This window comes from Trachypithecus francoisi, unplaced genomic scaffold, assembly GCF_009764315.1.
Source record: "Trachypithecus francoisi isolate TF-2019V2 unplaced genomic scaffold, Tfra_2.0 Lachesis_group3, whole genome shotgun sequence".
Taxonomy (NCBI): domain Eukaryota; kingdom Metazoa; phylum Chordata; class Mammalia; order Primates; family Cercopithecidae; genus Trachypithecus; species Trachypithecus francoisi.
This window is the reverse complement of record NW_022681468.1, coordinates 31,634,808-31,661,149: the sequence shown is the minus strand read 5'-3', so window position 1 is coordinate 31,661,149 and position 26,342 is coordinate 31,634,808. Positions and strand designations below refer to the sequence as shown.

General features: G+C 45.4%; 1 protein-coding gene across 5 annotated transcripts in view; it reads left to right on the top strand.

Annotated features, from left to right (window-relative positions):
• The first annotated feature begins 1,003 nt into the window (after nucleotides 1-1,003).
• Nucleotides 1,004-26,342, top strand: part of FLVCR2 (FLVCR heme transporter 2) — a 70,905-nt gene continuing 45,566 nt past the window's right edge. For 4 of the 5 annotated variants that reach the window (XR_004431493.1, XM_033187379.1, XM_033187377.1 and 1 more), the window contains exon 1: nucleotides 1,004-2,067. Coding sequence is in view for 4 of the 5 variants with exons in the window: in XM_033187379.1 (XP_033043270.1) it covers nucleotides 1,417-2,067 (651 nt within the window). In the remaining variant the exon portion in view is untranslated. The remainder of the gene's footprint in view (nucleotides 2,068-26,342) is intronic. The other variant, XM_033187380.1, reaches the window with a different exon arrangement.

Sequence of the window (26,342 nt, the reverse complement as noted above, 5' to 3'; positions counted from 1 at the left end):
TTTAGCACTGTACAATAAATGTTAGCTTTTTGCTAGGATAGCCAGCACTCACGGAATGCTTACTACGTGGCAGGAATTTTCTAAGTGCGTTCATGTATTAACTCAAGTCTCAAAACACGGTGAGGTAGGTACTATTATTTCATCATTCCCATTTACAGATGAAGAAACTGAAGTGCAGAGAGGTGGAGTTCCTTAATCTACAGTGACACCTCGTTGTAGCTAAGCTGCTGTTTGAACTCAGGGAGAATTTGGGCTCTTTACCAGGATCCCTCGCCAAGAATAGGATCAGTGCAACAAGTCGAGGGTTTGCCCTTTGAAATGGGCTGGGACCGGCAGGTGGCAGACTAGGGCTGCTTGAGGTCAAAGACAGCTTCCAAGACCCGGAGCCAGCTCTGTGCTAAGCGTTCCATTACACAACAGCGGACAGTTTCTTCAGTTTCTTCAAACTCCCCTTTCCCTCCCCGCCACCCTAGGGTCTTCGCCCAGAATCCATCAGGAAATAATAGCCCCACATAACAGGTTCAAATGTAACCTCCCCAAGACAAAACCACGTCCGCAGGGAAAGAAGCGAGTAAAGCGAGTTTTCTGCAACTCCCCTTTAATCCAGAAGCGCAACGAGCCCGAGAATCTACAAATCTCTCTTTAGTTCAGCAAGGGGCTGGAAGCCTAAGCCAAGAGGAAGAAAGTTGGGTAATCTCTCTTGAATTCCCCAGGACACTTAGGTGGCCCCGGGCTTTGGTGCACGTGCGCAGGACATGCGGACAGGCACCTGGAACGCTCTATTTTGGGGATTACCTCGGAAAGGCGGATATTCTTGCAGGGTCCACCGACAGCGGGTGGCAAATGAATTTGAGGGACAGTGCAAGGGGTGGGGGTTAACCGGGCGGTTTCCATGGCGCCCGGGGCGTGGGGGAGGAATGCATCCCGCAAGCTGTGGCGAAACAACTGCGCTGCTCGGCTCGAGAAGGCCAGAGACACCGGGTTGGGGGGGGGGGGAGGAAACCAGCCAGGACGGGGGCGGGGCGGTCACGTGTGCCCGAAGGGGCGAGGCCCCAAGCTGGCCCCGGAGAGGACTCTGCCGGCGAAGTGGCTGCGCAAGGAGAGAACTTTTCCTGCACAAGGAACGCCTTGTGGGGAGACCCAAGGCAGGAGCGGTCCGGAGCCAGCTGCAGCGTGTGCGGCCGGCCTTGGGACAACGATCGCCGCGGGTGGGAACAGACAGCCCCAAGCAAAACTGGGAGCAGGAGCTTGGGGGTGAGCATAGGAAGCCCCACTTGAGGCTTTTACGCAGCCTCGAGTCTCTGTTTCTTCTGGAATAGGCAAGTCTATTTCAACTCTAAGAGACCAGCGGAAGCCACTATCCCTTAAGACTGCCGGAGTCCTCACCACCTCTCTAGGATTCCAGAGACTGTGGTCATGGTGAATGAAGGTCCCAACCAGGAAGAGCGCGATGACACCCCTGCGCCGGAGTCTGCACTACAAGCGGACCCCAGCGTCTCGGTCCATCCCAGCGTCTCCATCAACCCCAGCGTCTCTGTCCACCCCAGCAGTTCCGCCCACCCCAGTGTCTTAGCCCAACCCAGTGGCTTGGCTCACCCCAGTAGCTCGGGCCCTGAGGACCTCAGCGTGATCAAGGTGAGCAAGCGCCGTTGGGCCGTGGTCCTGGTGTTTAGCTGCTACTCCATGTGCAATGCCTTTCAGTGGATCCAGTACGGCTCCATCAATAACATTTTCATGCACTTCTACGGTGTCAGTGCCTTTGCCATCGACTGGCTGTCCATGTGCTACATGCTGACCTACATCCCTCTTCTCCTGCCGGTGGCTTGGCTGCTGGAGAAGTTCGGCCTCCGTACCATTGCCCTCACCGGTTCGGCTCTCAACTGCCTGGGGGCCTGGGTGAAGCTGGGCAGCCTGAAGCCACACCTCTTTCCAGTCACTGTGGTGGGCCAGGTCATCTGCTCCGTGGCCCAGGTTTTCATCCTGGGCATGCCCTCCCGCATCGCTTCTGTCTGGTTTGGGGCTAATGAGGTTTCAACAGCCTGCTCGGTGGCTGTCTTTGGCAATCAGGTAGGTGGAAGAGTTTGTGAATGTTCCCAGGGGTGTGTGTTAGATTGCACCTAACTATTGGGTATGGTAGGCTGTAATTTGCTGATTGTCCAACAGTGTTTGTGACTCTGGGTGACAGTGACTGGGTGTGACAGGCAGTGATTGTGATGCTGTAAGAGAGGCGGGAAACAAAAGCAGGAGGACCTGCTCTTTCATCCACAGTTGCTCTTGCCCCAGCCGAAAGCATGCTTCTAGAACATACTATACCTTTGCTGTGTCATTCCTGAACCTGTGTCAGTCCACCAACTTAGACCTGTAACTTCAGGAATGCTCTTCTCTCTCTGGCAGCAGCCCCTGGGCATCAGACTATTCTGGTGTCATCAGAACTTGGCAGTGTTTTCAGTTGGACCAACCAGCTTTCCTAGAGTGCAGTATCTCCTCTACTGCATAGAATTGCAAAGCCATGCCTGGTGGTGTTTGGCACTGTTTTTACCTTGTTTTATACATAGCCGAAGCCAGGACAGTGGGAACAGTGCTTTGTGCCAAACTCCTTGCCTGGGATTTGGAGCCAAGTCCAGCAGGATGGAGTAGAAATCTTGCTCTGAATTTCCAAGGCCTAGAAAGGGTAGTTCATGTCTTAATCTTTTTCTCTTTCCTTCTTATTGGAAGGAGAAGCTCAAATTCTTTGCATCTCAATGTGGTTATGATCCAGAAAGCTGGGCAGGTTGTAAACCTGAATGCCATCTCCAAACACTCAAAGCATATATTTATGGGAATATTTAAAGCAAACGTCCTTCAGCCAGACCACTGCCTCCCAGTCTCACATCTTTCCAAGCACGTACAGTCCTGGCTGTGTATTTAACAAAGGATTGGTAATCCTGTCTCACACGTCCCTGTGAAGAGACCACCAAACAGGCTTTGTATGAGCAACCAGGCTGTTTATTTCACCTGGGTGCAGGTGGGCTGAGTCTGTGGATTACCATTAGTTCTTATAGGTCTTGGGACAGGCGGTGGAGTTAGGAGCAATGTTTTGCGGACAGGGATGGATCTCACAAAGTACATTCTCAAGGGTAGGAAGAATTACAAAGAACCTTCTTAAGGGTGGGGGAGATTACAAAGTACATTGGTCAGTTAGGGTGGGGCAGAAACAAATTACAATGGTAGAATGTCATCAGTTAAGGCTATTTTCACTTTTGTGGATCTTCAGTTGCTTCAGACGATCTGGATGTATACATGCAGGTCACAGGGGATATGATGGCTTAGCTTGGGCTCAGCGGCCTGACATTCCTGTCTTCTTATATTAATAAGAAAAGAAAGTATGGAGAGATAATGAGCGATGTTTCTCAGGGCTGCTTCAAGTGGGATTAGGGGCGGCATGGGAACCTACAGTGGGAGAGATTCAACTGAAGAAAGGTTATGGGGTAAAGGGTGATATTGTGGAGTTGTTAGAAGAAACATTGGTTGTATAGAATGATTGGTGATGGCCTGGATATGGTTTTGTATGAATTGAGAAACTAAATGGAAGACACAAGGTACAAATAAGAGAAGGAGAAAAACAGGTATTAAAGGACTAAGAATTGGGAAGACCTAGGACATCTAATTAGAGAGTTGTCCAAGAGGGTCCAAGGGGGGTTAGCATAATTACTTGTTTGTTTGGCGAGTTTTGGGGCTCTATTCAAGACAGAGTCCTCTTTAAGTTTGAGGCTGAGCTTGGTGAGGTGTGTTTTTAAAAGACCATTAGTGCGTTCTACCTTTCCTGAAGATTGAGACGGTAAGGGGTATGAACGTTTCACTGAATACCAACAGCCTGAGAAACTGCTTGGGTGATTTGACTAGTAAAGGCCAGTCCATTATCAGACTGTATAGAGGTGGGAAGTCCAAACCTAGGAATTATGTCTGACAAAAGAGAATAAATGACTTCAGTGGCCTTCTCAGACCCTGTGGGAAAGGCCTCTACCCATCTAGTGAAAGTGTCTACCCAGACCAAGAGGGAGGTATTTTAGTTTCCTGACTCAGGGCATGTGAGTAAAGTCAATTTGCCAGTCCTGGGCGGGGGCAAATCCCCAAGCTTGATGTGTAGGGAAGGGTGGGGGCCTGAACAATCCCTGAGGAGTCGTAGCATAGCAGATGGAACACTGAGAAGTGATTTCCTTGAGGATAGATTTCCACAATGGAAAGGAAATGAGAGGTTCTAAGAGGCGGGAATCTACATGGAAGAGGTTATGCAAATGACGATAGAATAGAATGGGCCTGTGAGACTGGAAGGAGATATTTTCCTTGGTCCAAGAACCATTTGCCTTGTATGGGAAGAGATGGATAGGTGGAAGTTTCAGTGTGAGAGTAGGTGGAGTGATCCCTGAGAAGGAGAAAAACTGGCTGTGCACGACAGAAGTTGGAATGCTAGCTGCTTCTTTAGCTACCTTATAAGCATAAGTGTTGCCCTGAGCCATGGGATCTGATGCCTTTTGGTGGCTCTTGCAGTGTATGACTCCAGCTTCCTTTGGAAGTAAAGCAGCCTCGATAAGAGTTTTTTTTAAAGAGGCATTAATGATGGAGGGCCCTTGCGTAGTGAGGAAACCTCTTTCAGCCTATATAACAGCATGGTGGTGCATGATATGGAAGGCATATTTAGAGTCAGTATAAATACTAATGCATAGTCCTTTTGCAAGAGTGAGGGTCTGAGTTGAGTCAATGAGTGCGGCTTGCTGAGAGGTAGTGGAGTGGGGCAGAAAGTATATGTGTTAGGTGTGAGGAAGAAAATAGATTTTGGAAGTTATGAGAACTGTAGAGAGTGAGTTGAGCATAATTTGTGATTTTGAGGGCGTCTAAAAGTATTATGGTGGTGGCAGTGGCAGCCGCACTGAGACACGATGGCCAGCCTAAAACAGTAAGGTCGAGTTGTTTGGACAAAAAGGCTACAGGGCGCAATCCTGCTCTTGTGTAAGAATTTTGACCACACAGCCCTGTACTTTGGCTGTGTGTAATGAAAAGGGTTGGGATAAGTTAGGGAGAGCTAGTGTGGGGGCAGCTTCTAGGGCTGTTTTTAAGGAACAGAAAGAGCAGTGGCGAAAGGATTTAGGATCTATGGGGTCAGATAGATTTGCTTTTGTGAGTTTATATAATGGTTTAATCAGGATGGTAAAACTAGGTATCCAAAGGCAGAAGTACAAAACCATGCCTAGGAAGCAAAGAAGTTGTTGTTTTGTAGAAGGTGTTGGGGTTTGGGAGATTAGCCAGACACGATCAGCAGGAAGAGCACATTGTTTTCATGAAGAATTATGCCGAGATAGGTAATGGATGAGGAAGAAATTTGGGCTTGACTGAAGTAATGGGGGCTGTCTCTGAAGCCTTGCGGCAGTACAGACCAGGTAAGTTACTGAGGCTGATGGGTGTCAGGGTCAGTCCAAGTGAAAGCGAAGAGAGGCTGGGATGAAGGGTGCAAAGGAATAGTAAAGGAAGCATGTTTGACATCCAGAACAGATTAATGGGTTATGGAGGTGTTGTGGAGGGAGGCAGTGAGCATAGGAGAGTATATGGCTTTGGCATATTTGAGAGTATTTGACTTTGGGCTATACAGAGTGGATAGCCCAGACAGTTTGGTTGATAAGGCACAGATCCTGAACAAACCTGTAAGGCTTGTCCAGTTTTTGGACAGGTAAAATGGGGAAATTTTAAGGAGAGTTTATAGACTTTAAAAGGCCATGCTGGTACAAGCGAGTGATAACAGGCTTTAATCCTTTTAAAGCATGCTGTGGGATGGGACACTGGCATTGAGTGGGGTAAAAGTGATTAGGTTTTAATGGGATAGTAATGGGCGTGTGATTGGTTGCCAGGGAGAGAGTAGAGGTATCCCACACTTCGTGGGTTAAGGTGGAGGGATCCAAGAGGAGGACGCGAAGGAGGCTTTGAACTGGGGAAAAGGGCGGGAATGAGGTGTGGTGTAGCCTAGGAATAGTCAGGGAAGCAGATAATTTAGTTAAAATGCCTTGACCTAGTAAGGGAGCTGGGCAGGTGGGGATAACTAAAAAGGAGTGCATAAAAGAATGTTGTCCAAGTTGGCACCAGAGTTGGGGAGTTTTAAGAGGTTTAGAAGCCTGGCCGTCAATACCCACAACAGTTACGGAGGCAAAGGAAACAGGCCCTTGAAAAGAAGGTAATGTGGAGTTGGTAGGCTTGGTATTGATTAAGAAGGGGACGGACTTACCCTCCACTGTAAGAGTTACCTGAAGCTCAGTGTCTGTGATGGTCCAGGGGCCTTCTGAGGTGATTGGGCAGCGTCAGTCTTCAGCTGCTAAGCCGAGTAAATCTGGGAACGAGTCGGCCAAAGAACGTTGGGTTTGGGTTCCAGGGGCTTTAGGAGCAGCGGTGATGTGAGTCAGACAGTCTGACCTCCAGTGGGGGCCTGCACAGACAGGCCGTGGCTTAGGAGGAATCCAGAGCTGAGAGCATTCTGAGGCCCAGTGGCCAGACTTCTGGCATTTGAAGCAAGGTCCACGAGGATGTTTTGAAGGAGCCCCTGGGAGCTGTGGCTTGGATGTTCTGAAGTTCTTGTATGCTGGAGATGTGGTTGTGGGTTGTCTTACAGCGGAGGCAAGTAGCTGTAACTCAGAAATGCGTTGCTGTCTGGCTACCTCCTCTCTATTATTGTACACCTTGAGGGCGAGGTTGATTAATTCCTGTTGTGGGGTTTGAGGGCCAGATTCCAATTTTTGAAGCTTTTTTCTAATGTCAGGAGCTGACTTGGTGATAAAATACATATTAAGAATAAGGCGGCCTTCTGGCCCCTCTGAGTCGAGGGCAGTAAAGCGTCTAAGGGTTGCTGCTAAGCAGGCCATGAACGGGGCTGGGTTTTCGTCTTTACCTTGTGTAGTTTCTTTAAGTTTGTCATAATTAACAGCTTTGTAAGCTGCCTTTTTAAGCCCTTCAAATAGGCAGGAAACCATGTAATCTCGCCTAGCTATACCTGGGGAATCTGCCTGAAAGTTCCATTGGGGATCTTCTCGAGGAACTGCTCTAATGCCCTCCTGGAGATCTGGTTCATGAAGCCAGCGGTTATCAGCGTGAGACTAGGCTAGAGAAAAAACTCTTTCCTTTCATCTGGGGAGAGGGTAGCAGTGAGGATTACATTTAAGTCACTCCAGGTTAAATTGTAGGACAGAGTTAGATATCGGAATTCCTGTATATATTTAGTGGGGTCTGATGAGAAAGAGCCTAAATGCTGACTGATTTGGGAGAGATCTGATAGAGAAAAAGGCACATGTACCCTGACTATGCCTTTAGCTCCAGCCACCTCTTTAAGAGGAAATAGTTGGGCAGGTGGGGGAGGGCTAGTCGCGGAACGAAACTATAAGCCAGACTGGGTGTGAGGAGAGGAGGTGATAGAAGATTATAGGGTCGGGGAGCAGAGGCTGAGGAAGAATTGGGACCTGGCTCGGCCTGGCGAGGAGCAGCCTGGGGAGAAGGGGAGAGGTCAGATGAATCTGTAGAAAAGAAAGATTCAAAGAACTCAGAGCTTGGGGTGGAGACTGAAGGAACAGACAGGAGAGAAAGAAGAAAGATTTGGGACAAGTCACATTATGAGCAGAGACTAGGGAGGGACCAATGTGTAAAAGAATGCCTGGACATCAGGCACGTCAGACCATTTGCCCATTTTTTCGACAAAAATCATCCAGATCTTGTAGGACAGACAAATCGAAAGTGCCATTCTCTGGTCACTTGGAACTACTGTCGAGTTTGTATTGAGGCCGAGTGGTGTTGCAGAAGAAAATAAGGTGCTTAAGTTTTAGGTCAGAGGTGAGTTGAAGAGGTTTTAAGTTCTTGAGTACACAGGCTAAGGGAGAAGAAGGAAGAATGGAAGGTGGAAGGTTGCCCATAGTGAAGGAGGCAAGCTTAAAGAGAAGGGTAGAGACACGGAGAAGGGGGTGGGAGCAGCCCTGGACTGTAATGTGGGTGAGCAGCCAAAGCAGGCGTCCCCGCAATTGACTTGCTACCAAGGGAATGTGGGTGAATAACCAAGGCAGGCGTCCCTGCGGTGGTCAGACACCAATGAAGTGTGGGTGAATAATCAGGCAGGCATCCCCACAATGATTAAACACCAAGGGAAGGCTGTCTTCCCAAGTCCGTGACCGGCGCTGGAGTTTTGGGTCCACAGATAAAATGTGTCTCCTTGGTCTCTACTAGAGAGGAAAAAGAACTAGAATTGGAAGGACAGGGAGATTGAAGGGTAGCCAGAGAGGCTGGAGAAGAGAGTGAAAAGACCGCTTACCCGATTTGAAATTCCTGAGGTGCTCCTTGGGCTGGTTGGTCTGAGGACCCGAGGTTGTAGGTGGATCTCTTCACGGAGTGAGGGTGAGGACAGGGAACTGGTCTCCTGACGGAGTCCCTCTGACCTGGGTCTTTGGCACCAAATGTTTCACGCGTCCGTGTGAAGAGACCACTGAACAGGCTTTGTGTGAGCAACAAGCTGTTTATTTCACCAGGGTGCAGGCGAGCTGAGTTCGAAAAAGGAGCCAGCAAAGGGTGGTGGATTATCATTAGTTCTTATAGGATAGGCGGTGGAGTTAGGAGCAATGGTTTGCAGGCAGAGGGTGGATCTCACAAAGTACATTCTCAAGGGTGGGGAGAATTACAAAGAACCTTCTTAAGGGTGGGGGAGATTACAAAGTACGTTGATCAGTTAGGGTGGGGCAGAAACAAATTACAATAGCGGAATGTCATCAGTTAAGGCTATTTTCACTTTTGTGGATCTTCAGTTGCTTCTGACGATCTGGATGTATACATGCAGGTCACAGGGGATATGATGGTTTAGCTTGGGCTCAGAGGCCTGACAAATCCCAGTTCTTCTCATTGGACTATTTTCTCCTATCTATTAATTTCATTTAGAAAATGTAACCTTTCATTTGGAAATTTTTCATTTCAAACAGAAACTTTACAAAACTTATCTAAAGGCAAATTTCCCTCTGTTCATCTTTACTACCAGGAAGGTAGTCACCTCACTTTGACCCTGACCACACAGATCACCATAACCTTTATACTCCGGTAATTCTGACCTCTCTCTTCAAATGCTTCTTACATACTCCACAGGAGCACTACCTTCTGCTTGCATAAAATCCAACATTCTTCCTTGCGACAAGTATTTATCTAGCTTTTGCAAGACAGTGTGGTAGGGCTGCAAAGATAATCCTTGCCTTCGAAGAGATACTATACCAGGTTTTAAAAAATTGTACCAGGAGCCAAGATTCAGATTATATTAAAAAGCAAACAAACACACAACTAAGCAGATCATAGCATAGAGGATTTATTTTCAGTTCTCCTTGGGGTTTGTAGCATTTTCTTTACCTAATTGCTATGGGAAAGGGTGAAGAAGGTAGAGGAAGCTAATATCTATTAAACACCTACTATTATGCAAGGTACTTTTTCATCCATTATTGAACTTAATCCTTTCAACAACTCTGTGAGGCAGGTGAAATTGTCCCCATTGTTGCAGGAGAGGGAACTGAGATCCAGATAAATCTTGCAACTTTATCCAGAGTCCTATAGCTACTGAGTAGTAAAAGAGAAATTTAAACCTAGTTCCACCTTCAAAGCCACTCTCAGTAGGTCAGTATTTCTGTGGATCAAGCATATATGTGGAAAAAAAAAAAGAAAAGGCAGATTCTGAGGATTTAATTTTTTCCCGTGTCTCCAGGGTTATTGGTGATGGTTTCCAGCAGTTTTGTGTAGAGCGTGAGGGCTTAGCACTTGCCTTCTTTTTTGAAGTTGCTGCTAGAGGGCTGATTCTGCCTCTTCTAACCTAGCACAGCCATTGTATTGTCAAGAAGGTGAGGGTGGCGTCTCTAGCAGGAAGAAACCAGTGAATCCAGAGCTGGGGTGAGAGAGGGAAGATGAACCTGGAGAATATAACTGAGGCCCTTCCCTTTTCTTGGTATGCTCTGACCAGTTGCCCCCAGTTGGTAACAGCCTGGAATTTTTAGCAACACTTGTAGCATTGTTTCAAGGGGAAATGAGCTGTGTGGGGTTTTAAGTGATATGCACACATTGTTATTGTGCAAGGGTCAAAAGAAAACCTTGTTTCCTTGGTGGTATTGGATGAGATAGATGTAGATCTGAAAAAGATAGTCGAGGTCAGTCCTAACCCAGGTGAGTCCTATAGGATGGAGGTTGTGAGGGGACTTCGCCAGGACCTTTGGGTAGCTCATAGCACAGTGCAATCTAGAAATAGAATAGGAGAGAATCAGTTTACTTTTAGAAGTGAGTACAGCCACTTTACAGAACCAGTTCTATAGAAACCACAGCTGTCTGTCTAAAATAGCACTGTCCAATAGAAATATAACGCAGACCACAAATGCAAGTCACATGTAACTAAATTTTCTAGTAGCCCATTAAAGATGTAAATTTGTTTTAAGTAAAAAGAAAAGGTGAAATTGGTCAGTAAATGCCTTAGTTTGTTTTATGCTGCTGTCACAGAATACCACAGACTGGGTAATTTGTAATGACCAGAAATTTATTTAGCTTACAGTTTGAGAGGCTGGGCAGTCCAAGGCCAAGTGACCAGCATCTGGTGATGGCCTTCTTGCTGCGTCATAACATGGTGGATGGCATCTCGTGTTTAAGAAAGAGTACAACAGAGGGCCAAACTGACTTTTATAACAAACCCACCCTCGTTCTAATGACACTGATCTATTCATGACGGTAGAGCCTTCATGACCTAATCACCTCTTGAAGGTTTCCTGTCTCAGTAGCGTTACATTGGGAATTAGGTTTCCAACACATGAACTTTTACTGTTGTTATTGTTTTTGTTTTGAGATAGAGCCTCATTCTATCCACCCAGGCTGGAGTTCACAGACAGGATCTTGGCTCACAGCAACCTCCGCTTCCCGGATTCAAGCAACTCTGCTTCAGCCTCCAGAGTAGCTGGGATTACAGGCACCTGTCACCATGCCCAGATAATTTTTGTATTTTTAGGAGAGATAGGGTTTCACCATGTTGGCCAGGATGGTCTTAAACTCCTGACCTCAAGTGATCCCCCCGCCTCAGCCTCCCAAAGTGCATGGATTACAGGCGTGAGCTGCCGCACCTGGCCCCCCAACACATGAACTTTAAGGGACACATTCAAACCGTAGTATTCTCTCCTTGGCCCCCAGAATTTTATGTCCTTCTCATGGACAAAACACATTCATTCTATCCAAATAGCCCTGAAAGTCTTATTTTGTTTCAGAATCAACTCAAATGCCCAAATTCTAGAGTCTCACCTAAATCACATATGAGGGAGACTCAAGGCGCAGTTCATAATGAGACAAATTCCTCTCCACCTCTGAAATTAACAAGAACCAGCCTGGACAACATTTTTTAAAAACAGAAGCTGTGCATGGTTGCACATGCCTGCATCTTAGCTATACGGGAGGCTGAGGTACAAGGATCGCTTGAGCCCAGGAGGTCAAGACTATGGTGAACCGTGAACGTGCCACTGCACTCCAGCCTGGGTGACAGAGAGAGAGACCCTGTTTCAAAAACACCTCCCCAAAACTAACAAGTTATATGCTTCCAAAATACAATGATGGGACAGGGATAGGATAAACATTCACACATACCAAAAAGGAGAAATAGGCAAGAAGAAAAGGGCAACTAGTCCCAAGTAAATCCAAAACTCAACAGGGAAAACAACATTAAGCCTTAAAGCTAGAGAATAGTCTTCTTTGACTTTATGTCAAAGAAGGGCACACTGGGGAAGAGACTGGGCCCCCAAGACCTCACGCAGCCCTGCCCTAACAGCTTTGCTGGGCTCAGTCCACCCAGCAGCTCTCACAGTTGGAGTCTCATGCCTGCAACTCTCCCAGTCCAGTGTTGCACACTGGTAGCTCTACAATTCTGGGGTCTTGGTGATAGCCACACTTCATGGCTCCACTAGGCATGACCCTTGTGGGGGCTCTCTGCAGTGGCTGTGCCCCTAAAACAAGTCTCTGCCTGAGCCCCTAAGCTGTTCATGACATTCTCTGAAATCTAGGTGGAAGCCACCATGGCCCCATAGCTCTTACATGATAAGCGCCTGCAGATTAGCACCATGTGGATACCGCCAAAGTTTATAGTTTATACTTTCTAGAGAAGCAGATCAAGCCACACCTGGGACCACTTGAGCCATGGCTGGGGTAGCCAAGGAATGCTGTGCCAGAATGCAGGGAGCAGAGTTCCGAGGCAGCTCTGGACAGTGAATGCTGAAGTCCCATGGTGACTGACTGGAAACCTTGCTGTCTTAGTCGATTTTGTGTTGCTATAATAATGCCTGAGACTGAGTAATTAAGAAAAGAGATTTATTCAGCTCATGGTTCTGCAAAATGAAAAGTTCAAGGGCATGGCCCTGGCTTCTGGCGAGGGCTTCTCTGCTGTGTCCTAACATGCAGAGAAGGTCAAAGGGGAAGTGGATGCGTGTGAAGAGGTATAACCTAGGGACATCCTAGCTTTATAACAACCTACTCTCTTAGGAACTAATCCATTCCCTTGAGAACAATCCAGTTTCATGAGAGTGACAACTCAGTACTGTGAGATCAGTACCAAGCCATTCATGAGAGATCTGCCCACATGACCCAAACACTTCCTACCAGACACTACCTCCCAACACTGCTCTATTGAGAATCAAATTTCAACATGACTTTTCATGGGTATAGACTCAAATCATATCCAAACCATAGTATTCTGTTGTTAACCCCCCAAAACTCATGTCCTTTCACATACAAAATATAGTCATTCAATCTCAATAGTCCCAAGAGTCTTAACTTGTTGATATGATTTGGGTCTGTGTCCCCACCAAATCTCATGTTGAATTGCAGTCCCCAATATTGGAGGTGGGACCTTGTGGGAGGTGATTGGCTCATGGGAGTAAAGTTCTCCTGAATGATTTAGCACTGTCTCCTTGGTGCTACTCTCGTGATTGTGAGTTCTTATGAGATATGGTTGTTTAAAGAGTGCAGGACTTCCTCCCTCTCTCTCTCTCTCTCTCTTGCTCCTACTCTGTCCAGGTGATGTGTATGCTTCCCCTTTGCCTTCTGCCATGATTGTAAGTTTCCTGAGGCCTCCCAGAACCCGAGCAGATGCCAGCATCATGCTTCCTATACAGCCTGCAAAACTGGAAGCAAATTAAACCTCTTTTCTTTATCAATTACCCAGTCTCCAGTATTTATTCATAGCAATGTGAGAATGGACTAATACACTTGTTTCAGCATCAACTCAAAAGTCCAAAGTCCAAAATTGCATCTGAAACTCAAGGCACATTCTTTCCAGGTATGAGCTTATAAACTCTAAAACAAGTTCTTTACTTCTAATATACAATGGTTGCACAGGCATTGGGTAAAATTACCATTCAAACAGAGGGTCTTGCTCTTTCACCCAGGCTGGGTTGCCATGGTGAGTTCTTGGCTCACTGCAATTTCTGCCACCTGGGCACAAGTGATCCTCACACCTCAGCCTCCCAAGTAGCTGGGACCACAGGCCATGCCACCACACCCAACTAATTTTTGTCTTTTTTTGGAGAGACAGAGTTTCGCCGGGTTGCCCACAGTGGTCTCAAACTCCCGTGCTCAAGTGATGCTACCACCTTGGCCTCTCAGAGTGCCTGGATTATAGGCATGAGCCACACCAAGCCCTGGCCAGCAGACTTTAAATCTTAAACCTCCAGAATAATCTCCTTTGGATTGATGTTTTGCATCCTGGGCACACTGGTGACAGGAGTGGGTTCCCAATGCCTCAGGCATTCCTTTCCCCATGGCTTTGCTGGACATAGCCCACATGACTGTGCTCACAGGTTGGAATCAAATGCCTGAAGCTTAGCCAGGCTGAGGTCACATGCCACCAGTGATTCTAGCATTTTGGGGTCCTTGCAGTGGCCCTGCCCTTGTAGCTCCACTAGGCATTGTCCTAGTGAAGACTCTTTGCAGAAGAGTCCTGTGCTCTGGCCTCACATTTCTGCTTGGCGTTACCTTAGTAGAGGCTGTCTGGTGGCTCTCCCCCGTGGCAGGTTTCTATCTAGGCTCCCAGGCTTTCTTTTTTCCTTTTTTTTTTTTTTTTTTTGACAAAGGGTCTCACTCTGTCACCCAGGCTGGAGTACAGTGGTGTAATCACAGCTCACTGCAACTTTGACCTCTGAGGCTCAATCAATCTTCCAGCCTCAGCCTCCCAAGTAGCTGGGACTATAGGCATGCACCACTGCACCTGGTTAATTTTGTTTGTTTGTTTGTTTTGTTTTGTTTTATTTTGTTTTGTTGAGATGAGGTCTTGCCATTTTGCCCAGGCTGCTCTTGAACTCCTGAACTCAAGTGATCCACCCACCTCAGCCTCCACATGAGTCACTGTGCTGGGCCTGCTTCCAGGCTTTTGATATATCATCTGAAATCCAGGTAGAAGCTGCCATGCCCACCGCTCTTGAATTCCACATGCATGCACAATGGTACCATGTGGACATGAATGCCACCAAGACCCACAGCTGGCACTCTCCAGAGCAGTGGTCCAAGCTGTACCTGGGGCTATTGGGCCATGGCTACTCTGGCCAGAGCAGCGAGGAGAAGCATCCTGAGGTGGCTCAGGGCAGTGGCATCCCACCATTCTGTCCTCCTAGGCCTCTGGGTCTGTGACAGGAGGAATGGCCTTAGACCTTTGAAATACTTTCAGGGCCTTTTTTCCATTGTTCTGTTAGTACCTGGCTCCCTTCTATCAGAACTCATCTCTTTAGCAAAAGGTCTCTTGGCTGCACCCTTAGATTCCTCTTCTGAAAATGTTCTTTCATTCTCTACCACATGGCCAGGCTGCAAATTTTCTAAATTTTAATACTCTGCTTCTTACTCATTTCACCTTTAGGTCACTCCTTTGCTGTGTGTAAGCTGTCAAAGTAACCACACTGTGTCTTGAGCATTTTGCTGCTTAGAAATTTCTTCTGCCTAGGCGAGGCACGGTGGCTCATGCCTGTAATCCCAGTACTTTGGGAGGCCAAGATGGGCGGATCACCTGAGGTCAGGAGTTCGAGACTAGCCTGGCCAACATGGTGAAACCCCATCTTTAAAAAGGAAAAAAAAAAGAAATTTCTTCTACCAGATGCCCTGGGTTATCACTTTTAAGTTTGGTCTTCCATAAAGCCCTAAGGCATGGACATGATGCAGCCAAGTTCTTTGCTATGGCGTAACATGGGTGACCTTTGTTCTACTTTCCAAATAAACACTACTTCCCTTCATCAGAATGGCCTTTACAGTCCATGTTTCTATCAGCATTTTGGTCATAACCATCTAACTAATCTCTGAGAAGTTCTAAACATTCCCTCATCTTTTTGTCTTTTTCTGAGCCCTCATCAAAATTACCCTTAATGCCCTGTTCACAGCAATTCAGGTGTTTTCTAGCCTATGTCTTCAAACTCTTCCAACCTCTGCCCATTACCCAATTCCAAAGTTGCTTCTGCATTTTTAGGTTTGTTTACGGACGACCCCACTCCTTGGTACAAATTGTCTGTCTTAGATCATTTTGTGTTGTTATAACAGAATACCTGAAACTGGGTCATTTATAAAGAAAAGGTTTATTTACCTCACTGTTCTGTAGGCTGGGACATTCAAGGGCATGCCTGCAGGCTGCAGGGGGTTGTAGCTTTCATGCGACATTATAACAGGACAAAGAAGGTCAAAGGGCAAGTGGACACATGCAAAGAGGCAAAACCCAAAGGATCTCTTGGCTTTAAAACAACCCACTATCATGGAAACTCATCCATTTCTGCAGGAACTAATCTCGTCTTATGAGAGTGAGAACCTGCTTCCATGAGATCAGCCCATGGGGGATCCTCCCGCATGATCCAAATACCTCCCATTAAGCCTCACCTCCCAACATGACCCCCCTGGGGATCAAATTTCAACATAAGTTTAAGTGGTGACAAACTGAGATCATAGCACTTGTCCTCAACACCCTAGCCTGCTTAGACAGTCTCCGAAATGTCTTCAGGGTTTTTTTTCCATTGTCTTGGTGTATAGGCCTGGTTACCTTCTGTCTGTACTAATTTTTTTAGCAAATGATTGCTTGGCCACACCCTTGGTTTTTCTCCTACAGACACCTTTTCAGTCTACATGGCTAGCCTTCAGATTGCCCAAATCTTTCTGCTCTGCTTTCTTTTTCATTATAAATTCCATCTTTTAGTCATTTCTCTCCTCTCACGTTTTACTACATGTGCTTTAAAGTAGCAATACAGCTCCTTCAATATTTTGCTTAGAAATTTCTTTTACCAGAATTATTATCCTAGTTCATCACTCTTAAGTTCTGTCTTCCACAAATTCCTAGGACACTGACACAATCCTGCCAAGTTCTTTGCGGTAGATAACAAGAATGGCTTTTACTCCAGTTTCCAATACCTTGTTCCTCATTTCCATCTGACACCTCATCAGAATGGTCTTTACTGTCTGTAACTGTCTATATTTCTACCAATATTCTGATTAGGACCACTTCTGTAATCCCTGAGAAGCTTTAGGCTCTTCTTAAAGTTCTTTCTTCATCTGAGCCCTCGCCAGAATTGCCCTTAATACTCCATTCATGGCAGACTTTTCTCTCCTGATCCTCCAAATTCTTCTACCTTCTACCCCTTTCCATTTCAAAAACCACTTCCACATTTTCAGGTATTTGTTATGGCATCAGACGACTTCATGGTATCAATTTTCTGTCTTAGTTTTATGCTATTATCATAGAATATCACAGACTGGGTAATACACATTGAACAGAAATTAATTTGGCTTATGGTTCTAGAGGCTGGGAACCCCACAATTGAGGGGCTGCATCTGGTGAAGGCCCTCTTGCTGCATCATAACACAGCAGGAGCCATCACATGGGTGTCAGAGAGAATGAGAGAGGACAAACTGACTTTTGTAACAAACCCAGTCTCATGATAATGAGTTCACTCCTGCAATAATCACATTATCACCTTTCTTTTTTTCTTTTCTTTTCTTTTTTTTTTTTTTTTTTTTTTTTTTCTTTTTTTATTTTTTATTATACTTTAAGTTCTAGGGTACATGTGCATAACGTTTATATCATGTATAACTCCCCAATGCAATCCCTCCCTCCTCCCCCCTCCCCATGATAGGCCCCAGTGTGTGATGTTCCCCTTCCCGAGTCCAAGTGATCTCATTGTTCAGTTCCCACCTATGAGTGAGAACATGCGGTGTTTGGTTTTCTCTTCTTGTGATAGTTTGCTAAGAATGATGGTTTCCAGCTGCATCCATGTCCCTACAAAGGACGCAAACTCATCCTTTTTGATGGCTGCATAGTATTCCATGGTGTATATGTGCCACATTTTCTTAATCCAGTCTGTCACAGATGGACATTTGGGTTGATTCCAAGTCTTTGCTATTGTGAATAGTGCCGCAATAAACATACGTGTGCATGTGTCTTTGTAGTAGAGTAATTTATAATCCTTTGGGTATATACCCAGTAGTGGGATGGCTGGGTCATATGGTACATCTAGTTCTAGATCCTTGAGGAATCGCCATACTGTTTTCCATAATGGTTGAACTAGTTTACAATCCCACCAACAGTGTAAAAGTGTTCCTATTTCTCCACATCCTCTCCAACATCTATTGTTTCCTGACTTCTTAATATCTTTTCTTTTCTTTTAAGAGACAAGGTCTCACTCTGTCACCAGCTTGGTGTACAGTAGCATGATCACAGCTCACCTCAGCCCCAACCTCCTGGGCTCAAGTGATCCCCTGCCTTAGGCTCCAGAGTAGCTGGGACTATAGGCACACACCACCACACCTGGCTAATTTTTTACTTTTGATAGAGATGGGGTCTTGCTATGTTGTCCAGGCTGGTCTTGAACTTCTGGGCTCAAGCGATCCTCCCGCCTCAGCCTCCCAAAGTGCTGGGTTTACAAGCATAAGCCACCATACCCAGCCACATTATCACCTCTTAAAGACCCTAACTCTCAACACTGTTACACTGGGGATTAAGTCTTTAACACATGGATTCTGGGGGACACACTCAAACTGTAGTTATATGTAGGATTATACTTTATTTAGCCCAATGTATCCAAAATATTATCTCAACAAGTTGTCAGTATAATAAAGCTAGTAATGTGCTATTTTACATTCATTATTAAGTCTTTGGAAACTGATGTATATTTTATACTTACAGATGGCCATGTTTTCCAGTATGCAATGGCCCCTAGGTTAACTAGTTGGAAAAACATAACCAGCTGGATAGTCCAGGTCTAGAACAATGATAGTATTTCAGCAGTGGAAATCAGATTCTAGCAGATAAAGAAGGGCTCTAGAAAGTGACTCCAGCCTTGAGGAGGGTGTGTTTGCTGGACTGGCTGATCATATGGTATCACCCAGAGAGGCTGAGAGTTTCTGACGCTGACTTGGGAGTCACAGTCATAAAGTGTGTGGTCAGCCTAGTCTTGTTCCAAAGTCATGGCCACTTGGGTATGTTGCAGTCCAGCGTTGTCATTTTGGATCTCATAATGTCAGAGGTCTTTCAAGGTCTGAGGGAAGTTTGCAGAGGTGAAGGGAAACCCTTTTGTTCACTTCTATTGATTGTTATAGCTACTGACAGCACACAGAGTGCTTGCTCACATGACTGTCTACTTTTTGTTTGTTTTTGTTTTTTTCACATGGAAGTTTTTAGTTTATTAATCTTCTCGTGAAAAATCCACAATGGCCACAGATAACACCATTGCAGCACCTTTACTCCAGCTTTTTGCCAGCACCAACATTGGCCTTTGCAGTCGCCCTGACTTTCCTCATTCTGTTCTTGCGTTCCTCTCACTGCTTTCTTGAGGTCTTTTTCTTCTCATACAGGCCATGTCTTGCCAGTCTATGTTTGGGTTCATTTTTCTTTTTTTTTTTTTTTTTTTTTGAGACGGAGTTTCACTCTGTCGCCCAGGCTGGAGTGCAGTGGCTGGATCTCAGCTCACTGCAAGCTCCGCCTCCCGGGTTTATGCCATTCTCCTGCCTCAGCCCCCCAAGTAGCTGGGACTACAGGCGCCTGCCACCTCGCCCGGCTAGTTTTTTGTATTTTTTAGTAGAGACGGGGTTTCACCGTGTTAGCCAGGATGGTCTCGATCTCCTGACCTCGTGATCCGCCCGTCTCGGCCTCCCAAAGTGCTGGGATTACAGGCTTGAGCCACCGCGCCCGGCCTTGGGTTCATTTTTCTTTGCATAATCTGGGGAATCATAAATCATGCCAAAGCCAGTTGTCTTGCCACCATCAAAATGAGTTTTGAATCCAAATACAAAGATGACATCTGGTGTGGTCTTGTACACTTTGGCTAGTTTTTCCAAATTTCTGTCTTAGGCAACTGTTGCCTTCCCGGGGTGAAGGATATCCATGACCATTTGTTTCCTCTGAAGTTGTCAGTTGGTCATGAACTTTCTAGTGCCAATAGTTATGTACCGTTCATGATGGTGGTCTATCCTCAGACAGCCAGGGAGGAAAAGCATGACTGTCTACTTTCTAGCCTCCTATTGTGCATTGGAGGAGAGTAGACAAGGGCTGGGAGCAGAGAACAAGGCTAGCAGTAACTGAAGGTAGACGGGGTAGGTCTGGGACCACCCTCTGAAATGGTTATGGGGACCATCCAGGCCATAAAAATGCTGAAGCAGGGCTAGTAAAAGTGACATTGGAGTGTGGTGGGGTCCCAATGCATCCTATCTAAAGGCAGCAGTTGCTTCAGCTCCCACCAATCATTGATATATACAAAGCATGACTCGGTGGTGTCAGATCTTCATTTTTTTTTCTTTGAAGAGAAATCAGAAATCCAGATTTTTATGTGAAACTTGTATTTTGTAATCATGATAAACTATAAATAATATTTACCATTTTAACCATTCATAAGTGTACAGTTCAGTGACATTATATGCATTTGCAGTGTTGTGTAACCATTACCACTATTTATACCCAAAACTTTTTCATCGTCGTCAATAAAACCTCTGTACTCATTAAGCAATAACTCCTCCTTTGCCCCCGCCCCCGACTCCCACATCCCCTGGTTACCTCTATTCTACTTTCTGTTCCTATACATTTGCCTCTTCTAGGATCCTGGTAAAAGTGGAATCATACTTGTCCTTCTGTATCTGGCTTATGAAATCTGTTTTTTAAGTACTGGTAACTAATGCATTTCATTTTTTAAAAATGTATTTTATGTCTTAAAACTGCATCAGATTAAATTGCCAGTTTGAAGGTCAGGCATGGTGGCATATGTCTGCAATCCCAGTACTTTGGGAGGCTGAGGCAGGAGGACTGCTTGAGCCCAGGAGTTTGAGACCAACCTGAGCAACATAGTGAGACCCCATCTCCACAAAAAATATGAAATTAGCTGGGCTTGGTGGAGCTCACCTGCAGTCCTAGCTACTCAGGAGGCTGAGGTGGGAGGATTGCTTGAGCTCAGGAGATTGAGGCTGCAGTGGGCTGCGATTATGCCACTGCACTCCAATCTGAACTACAGTGCAAGACCCATCTCAAAAAAAAAAAAAGAAGAAGAAGCCAGTTTGAGACTTCTGGGAAAGGTTGCATGGAACTGAATTTCAGTTCTACTTTCTCCTTCCTCGAAAAACTCTCACCAAACATGTGGGCAGGTGGAAACAATGTCAGAGGCTAGTGACTCAGCTTGGGGGATTAGCCCAGAACTTCCAAAAGTGGTTGGTGATTTGCCTTATCCGTGGGGCTAAATGAAAATACAGAGGTCTGGGGACCCACACAGACTTTCTTAACCAAACTATCTAGGAGAGGGGCCCAGCATTTGGTATTCTTTTTTTTTTTTTTTTTTTGAGATAGAGTCTCACTCTGCCGCCCAGGCTGGAGTGCAGTGGAGCAATCTTGGCTCACTGCAACCTCCACTTCCCAAGTTCAAGTGATTCTCATGCCTCAACTTCCTGAGTCGCTGGGATTACAGGTGCCCACCACCACGTCTGGCTAATTTTTGTAGTTTTAGTAGAAATAGGGTTTCACTGTGTTGGCCAGGCTGGTCTCGAACTCGTGACCTCAGGTGATCTGCCCGTCTCAGCATCCCAAAGTGCTGGGATTGCAGGCGTGAGCCACCATACCCAGCCAGCATTATATATCTTCAACTAGCCTCCCAAATGAGGCTCATAATCAGACACTTTTTGAAACCACCAGGAGGAAAGAGCAGCATGCATGGGAAGAGACTGCCTGCTTGGAGCCATATTCTTGTCAGGGCTGATTTTTTTTTCTTTTCCTTTTTTTGTAGAGATGAGGTCTTGCTTTGTTGCCTAGGCTGGTCTCGAACTCCTGACCTCAAGTGATTCTCCCACCTTGGCCTCCCACAGTGCTGGGATTACAGGTGTGAGCCACTGCACCCAGCCGGTCAGGGTTGATTTATGATATGTTTGCTGTATGTTGGGTTCAGTGGGAAGTAGTGGGAGCTTGGGCCACTCACCCTTCAGATTGAGGGCAGAGGCTGGGCTGGGGCTCATAATTTTGATTCACCTAAGGTACTGAAAAAGTTCCTGAAGACCTTAGGGTTGGGGAGTTGAGGAGCCCTAATGGGATATGAGCTGAAACCATGCATATGCTCCATATCCTTTGGGTTCTTTGACATTCGATCCAGTGTACTGGAAGAAGCTCAGATTGGCCTGGCCTGGCTTCTGCCTTGGCTTTTTATATTTTTTTCTCTATAACCTAATCTTGAAAATGATTTTTCTTTAGAAAAGTGATTTTTCTTTAGAGACAGAGTCTTGCTCTGTTGCTCAGGCTTGAATGCAGTGGCACAATCTCAGCTCACTGCAGCCTCGAACTCCTGGGCTTAAGTGATCCTTGCCTCAGCATACAGAGTAGCTGGAACTACAGGTGTGTGCCACCATGCCTGGCTAGTTATTTTATTTTTTATAGAATCTGGGTCTTACTATTTTGCCCAGGCTGGTCTTGAACTCCTGGCCTCAAGCAATCCTCCTGCCTCTGCCTCCTACAGGGCTGGGATTACAGGCATGAGCTATCACACAGGGCATGGCTTGGCTTTGTTGCCTTGCCAGGCATTGTTACAGTTGCTTGTTAATTTCACGGACTTAAGTCTAAGTCTTCGGTTTCCAATTTCCAGACCTCCACTCCCCGCCTTTTCCTATTTAACCTGTCTCTTGTTACCTCCCAGCCTTGGCTCTGCTCTGACCACTCTGGCTCCATACTATCTCCTTGGGATATACCCTTTGGGTCTAAGACTTAGGCAGTGGAGAGGAATGTCAGCAAGATGGTGTAGAAAGCTACAGGCCCTCATTTTCCCACAGAAATGTTAACTAGGAAGTGGCTAAAATAACTTCTTTTGGGAAGCTTTGGAAGTCAAAGATCTATAGCAACCAAGCCCACCCAACCAAGAAAAAGACACATTCAAAGCCATAGGAAATTGCATGGCTTTTAAACTCACCTTTGCCCCATTTCCTCCCTCATGCTGTGAATCCAGTCCCCAGCTCTCCTCTGCAAAATGAATACATGGAATTTGCAACATTTTAACCTGCTTTAACTCAACTTCATTTTTATGCACTGACAATGTACAACACCCCTCCCCAAAAATTAAGAAACAATTCCATTTACAATAGCATTAAAAAATAAAATACTTAGGAATAAACCAAGGATATAAAAGTCAAGTGTATTGGAAACTACAAAATGTTGCTGAAAGAAATTAAATAAAGTATAAATAAATGGAAAGACTTCCTGTGTTTATGGGTTGGAAGACTTCATGTTAAGATGTCAAAGCTACCTAAAGCGATATATAGATTTAATGTAATCCCTGTCAAAATCCCAGTAATGGTTTTCATAGAAATAGAAAAATCCTTACCCTAAAATTCATATGGAATTTCAGGGAACCCTGAATAGCCACAACAATCTCGAAAAAGAAGAACAGCATCGGAGATCTCACACTTTCTGATTTTGGAACTTACTACAAAGCTACGGTAATGAAGACAATGTTGTATTTGGCATAAAGACAGGTATATAGACCAATGAAATAGATAAGAGAGTCCAGATATCAACCCTTGGGTATATGGCCAAATGATTTTCAACAAGGGTGTCAAGACCATTCAATGAGGAGAAGACAGCCTTTTTAATAAAGGGTGCTGGGAAAACTGGATAACCATATGAAATTAGACCCTTGCGTGGTCAGAGACGTTTGCACAAGAGCGACTCCGTCTTGAATAGGGGCTGGGTAAAATGAGGCTGACAGCTGCTGGGCTGCAGTCCCAGGAGGTTAGGCATTCTAAGTTACAGGATGAGATAGGAGGTTGGCACAAGGTACGGGTCACAAAGACCTTGCTGATAAAAGGATGCAGTAAAGAGGCCAGCCAAAACCACGAAAGCGAAAACGGTGATGAAACTGACCTCTGGTCATCCTCACTGCTCATTATACGCTAATTATAATGCATTAGCCTGTTAAAAGACACTCCCACCAGCACCATGACAGTTTACAAATGCCGTAGCAAATCAGGAAGTTACCTTATGTGGCCTAAAAAGGAAAGAAACCCTTAGTTCCTGGAATTGTCCGCCCCTTTCCCAGAAAATTCATGAATAATCCACATCTTGTTTAGCATATAATCAAGAAGTAACAATAAATATAAGCAGCTGAGCAGTCCATGCCACTGCTCTGCTTATGGAGTAGCCATTCTTTATTCCTTTACTTTCTTAATAAACTTGCTTTCACTTTATGGACTTCCCCCAAATTCTTTCTTGTGTAAGATCCAAGAAACCTCTATCGAGATCTGTATTGGAACCCCTTTCCAGTAACATCATTATACTATATACAAAAATTAACTCAAAAGTGGATCAAAGACTTAAACATAAAAGCTAAAACCGTAAGACTCTTAGAAGGAAACGGGAACTGCTTTACAATGTTAGTTCTGGCAAAGATTACTTGGGTCTGATACCAAAAGCAGAGGTACTATAAGAAAAGAAAACATTAAACTACATCAATGTAAAACGTTGATGCATCAAAAGATGCTATTAACAGACTAAAAAAGTCACCCATATTTGGGAGAAAATATTTGCAAATCATATATCTGATAAGGAATTAATTTCTAGAATGTGTAAAGAACTCTTACAACTCAACCGCAAAAAAAAAAAAATCCAATTTAAAAATGAGCTAACAAATGTACAAATGGTCATAGCACCTAAACAGATGCTCAACATTAGGGAAATACAAATCAAAACCACTGTCACACCTATTTAGGATGGCTATTATTTAAAAACAAAAGTGTTGGTAAGGATGTGAAGACATTGGAACTCTTTTGCATTGCTGGTGGGAATGTAAAATGGTGCAACTGCTATGAAAACAACATGGAAGCACCTCAAAAAAATTAAAAATAAAATTACCGTGTGATCCAGCAATTCCACTTCTAGGTAAAAAAATTGAAAGCAGGAACTCGAACAGATATTTGTATACTCATGTTTATAGCAGCCTTATTCACAATAGCTAAAACATGGAACCAAACCAAGTGTCTGTGCTTCCAGATGAATAAATAAAATGTGGTGTGTATGTGTTTGTATGTATATACAGGTACAATGAAATATATACATATACGTTGTTATATGCAGTGAAATGTATAAAAACTTCTGGCCAACCAGCTGTGAATTGGGGGTTCCCATGACTCCTCTTCAGGTTTGATTTGCTATAACAGCTCACAGAACTCAGGAAAACACTTGACTCACATTTCCTAGTTTATTATACACTTCACTCACATTTCCTCATTTATTATAAAGGATACAACTCAGGAACAGCCAAATGGAAGAGATGCATAGGGCAGGAAATGGGGATGGGGGCTGTGGAGCTTCCAAGCCCTATCCTTCCACCCTCTCAGCACCTGGATGTGCTCACCAACCAGAAGCTCTCTGAAACTCTACTGTTCAAGAGATTTTATCCAGCACAGTCTCTAGCCCCCTCCCCTCCCCTCCCCTCACGGGAGTGGGCAGGGGGATGGGATTGTACATTTCCAAGTTCTAATCCATGATCTTTCTGGTGACCAGCCCCCTCCTGAGGCTACCTAGGAGCGCTACCTATGTTGCCTCATTAGCGTAAACTCCCTGGAGTGGGTGAAGGGATGGGGTTGTACATTTCCAAGTTCTAATCTCTGGTCTTTCTGGTGATCAGCCCCCTCCTGAGGCTATTTAGGAGCACTACCTACGTCACCTCATTAGCATAAACATTGGTGTCTTGGAAAGGGGCCCCTTAGGAAATGATGAGATATTCCTATCACTCAGGAAATTCCAAGAATTTCTGTAGCTCTATACCAAGAACAGAGGACAAAGACCAAATAATATTTTTATTACACCACAGTTACCTGGAGTAGTCAAATTAATAGAAACAGAAAGTAGAATGGTGATTGTCAGAAGCTGAGGGAAGGAGAGAATGGGGAGTTACTGTTGAATGGGTACAGAGTTTCAGATTGGGAAGATGAAAAAAGTTCCGGAAATGGATGGAGGTGATAGTTGCACAGTAATATGAACGTACTTAGCGCTGCTGAGCTGTACAGTTAAAAATTGCTTAAAAATCAACAATTGTGTATATTTAACCACCATCAAGCGAACAAAAGATACTCTGCTTTTGAGGTGTTCCCTTCTAGCTGGAATCCCTGCTCCCCTGCTGCCATCATCCACATCAGCCTTTATGCTCTAAAGAATGCATTCCCAAGCCTGTGTACTTGCTGGGTCCGTTCCACCACTGGCCTTTGTTTTCTGGTGGTTTGTCTATTTCTCCTTCTTCCTTATCCTTCCTCTTGTCCACCTCCCCTCCATTTCCACATCTTCTTTCTACTAAGTGGGAAACTTCCCAGAGGGCCAGGCATGGGCTGATGATAGGGACAGGAGGCAGAGAAATTCCAGGCAGAAAAGGGTGGGATCCCTGGCGAGGGCCCCACCCTCAAGCCTGAAGTCGCAGCCCAAAGTGAGACTTTACATCCCGGTTTTCCTGCTGGAATGTTGCCTTTTCCAAAACCATCCCTGGCCAACCCCCATCCTGTACCTTTAAAACCCCCAATCTCCACTGACAGAGAGCAGAGAAGGGGAGAAGAAGTAGTCAGACATTAGAGAGAAGCAGCTTTACTTTAGAGGGATGGCTGGACAGCAGGACTTCAGAGAAGAGTCCAGCTGGGGACAGCCAGACCTCAGGGGAAGAACACCTTCCCACTCCATTTGCTTTCCAGCTCCCCTTCCCACTGAGAGCCACTTCTATCGGCAATAAAATCCTCTGCATTTACTATCCTTCAATTCATGTGTGCCATCTGATTTTTTCCTGGATGCCAGGCAAGAGCTCAGGATACAGAAAGCTGTCACACTGGCTCTCTGCCCTCAT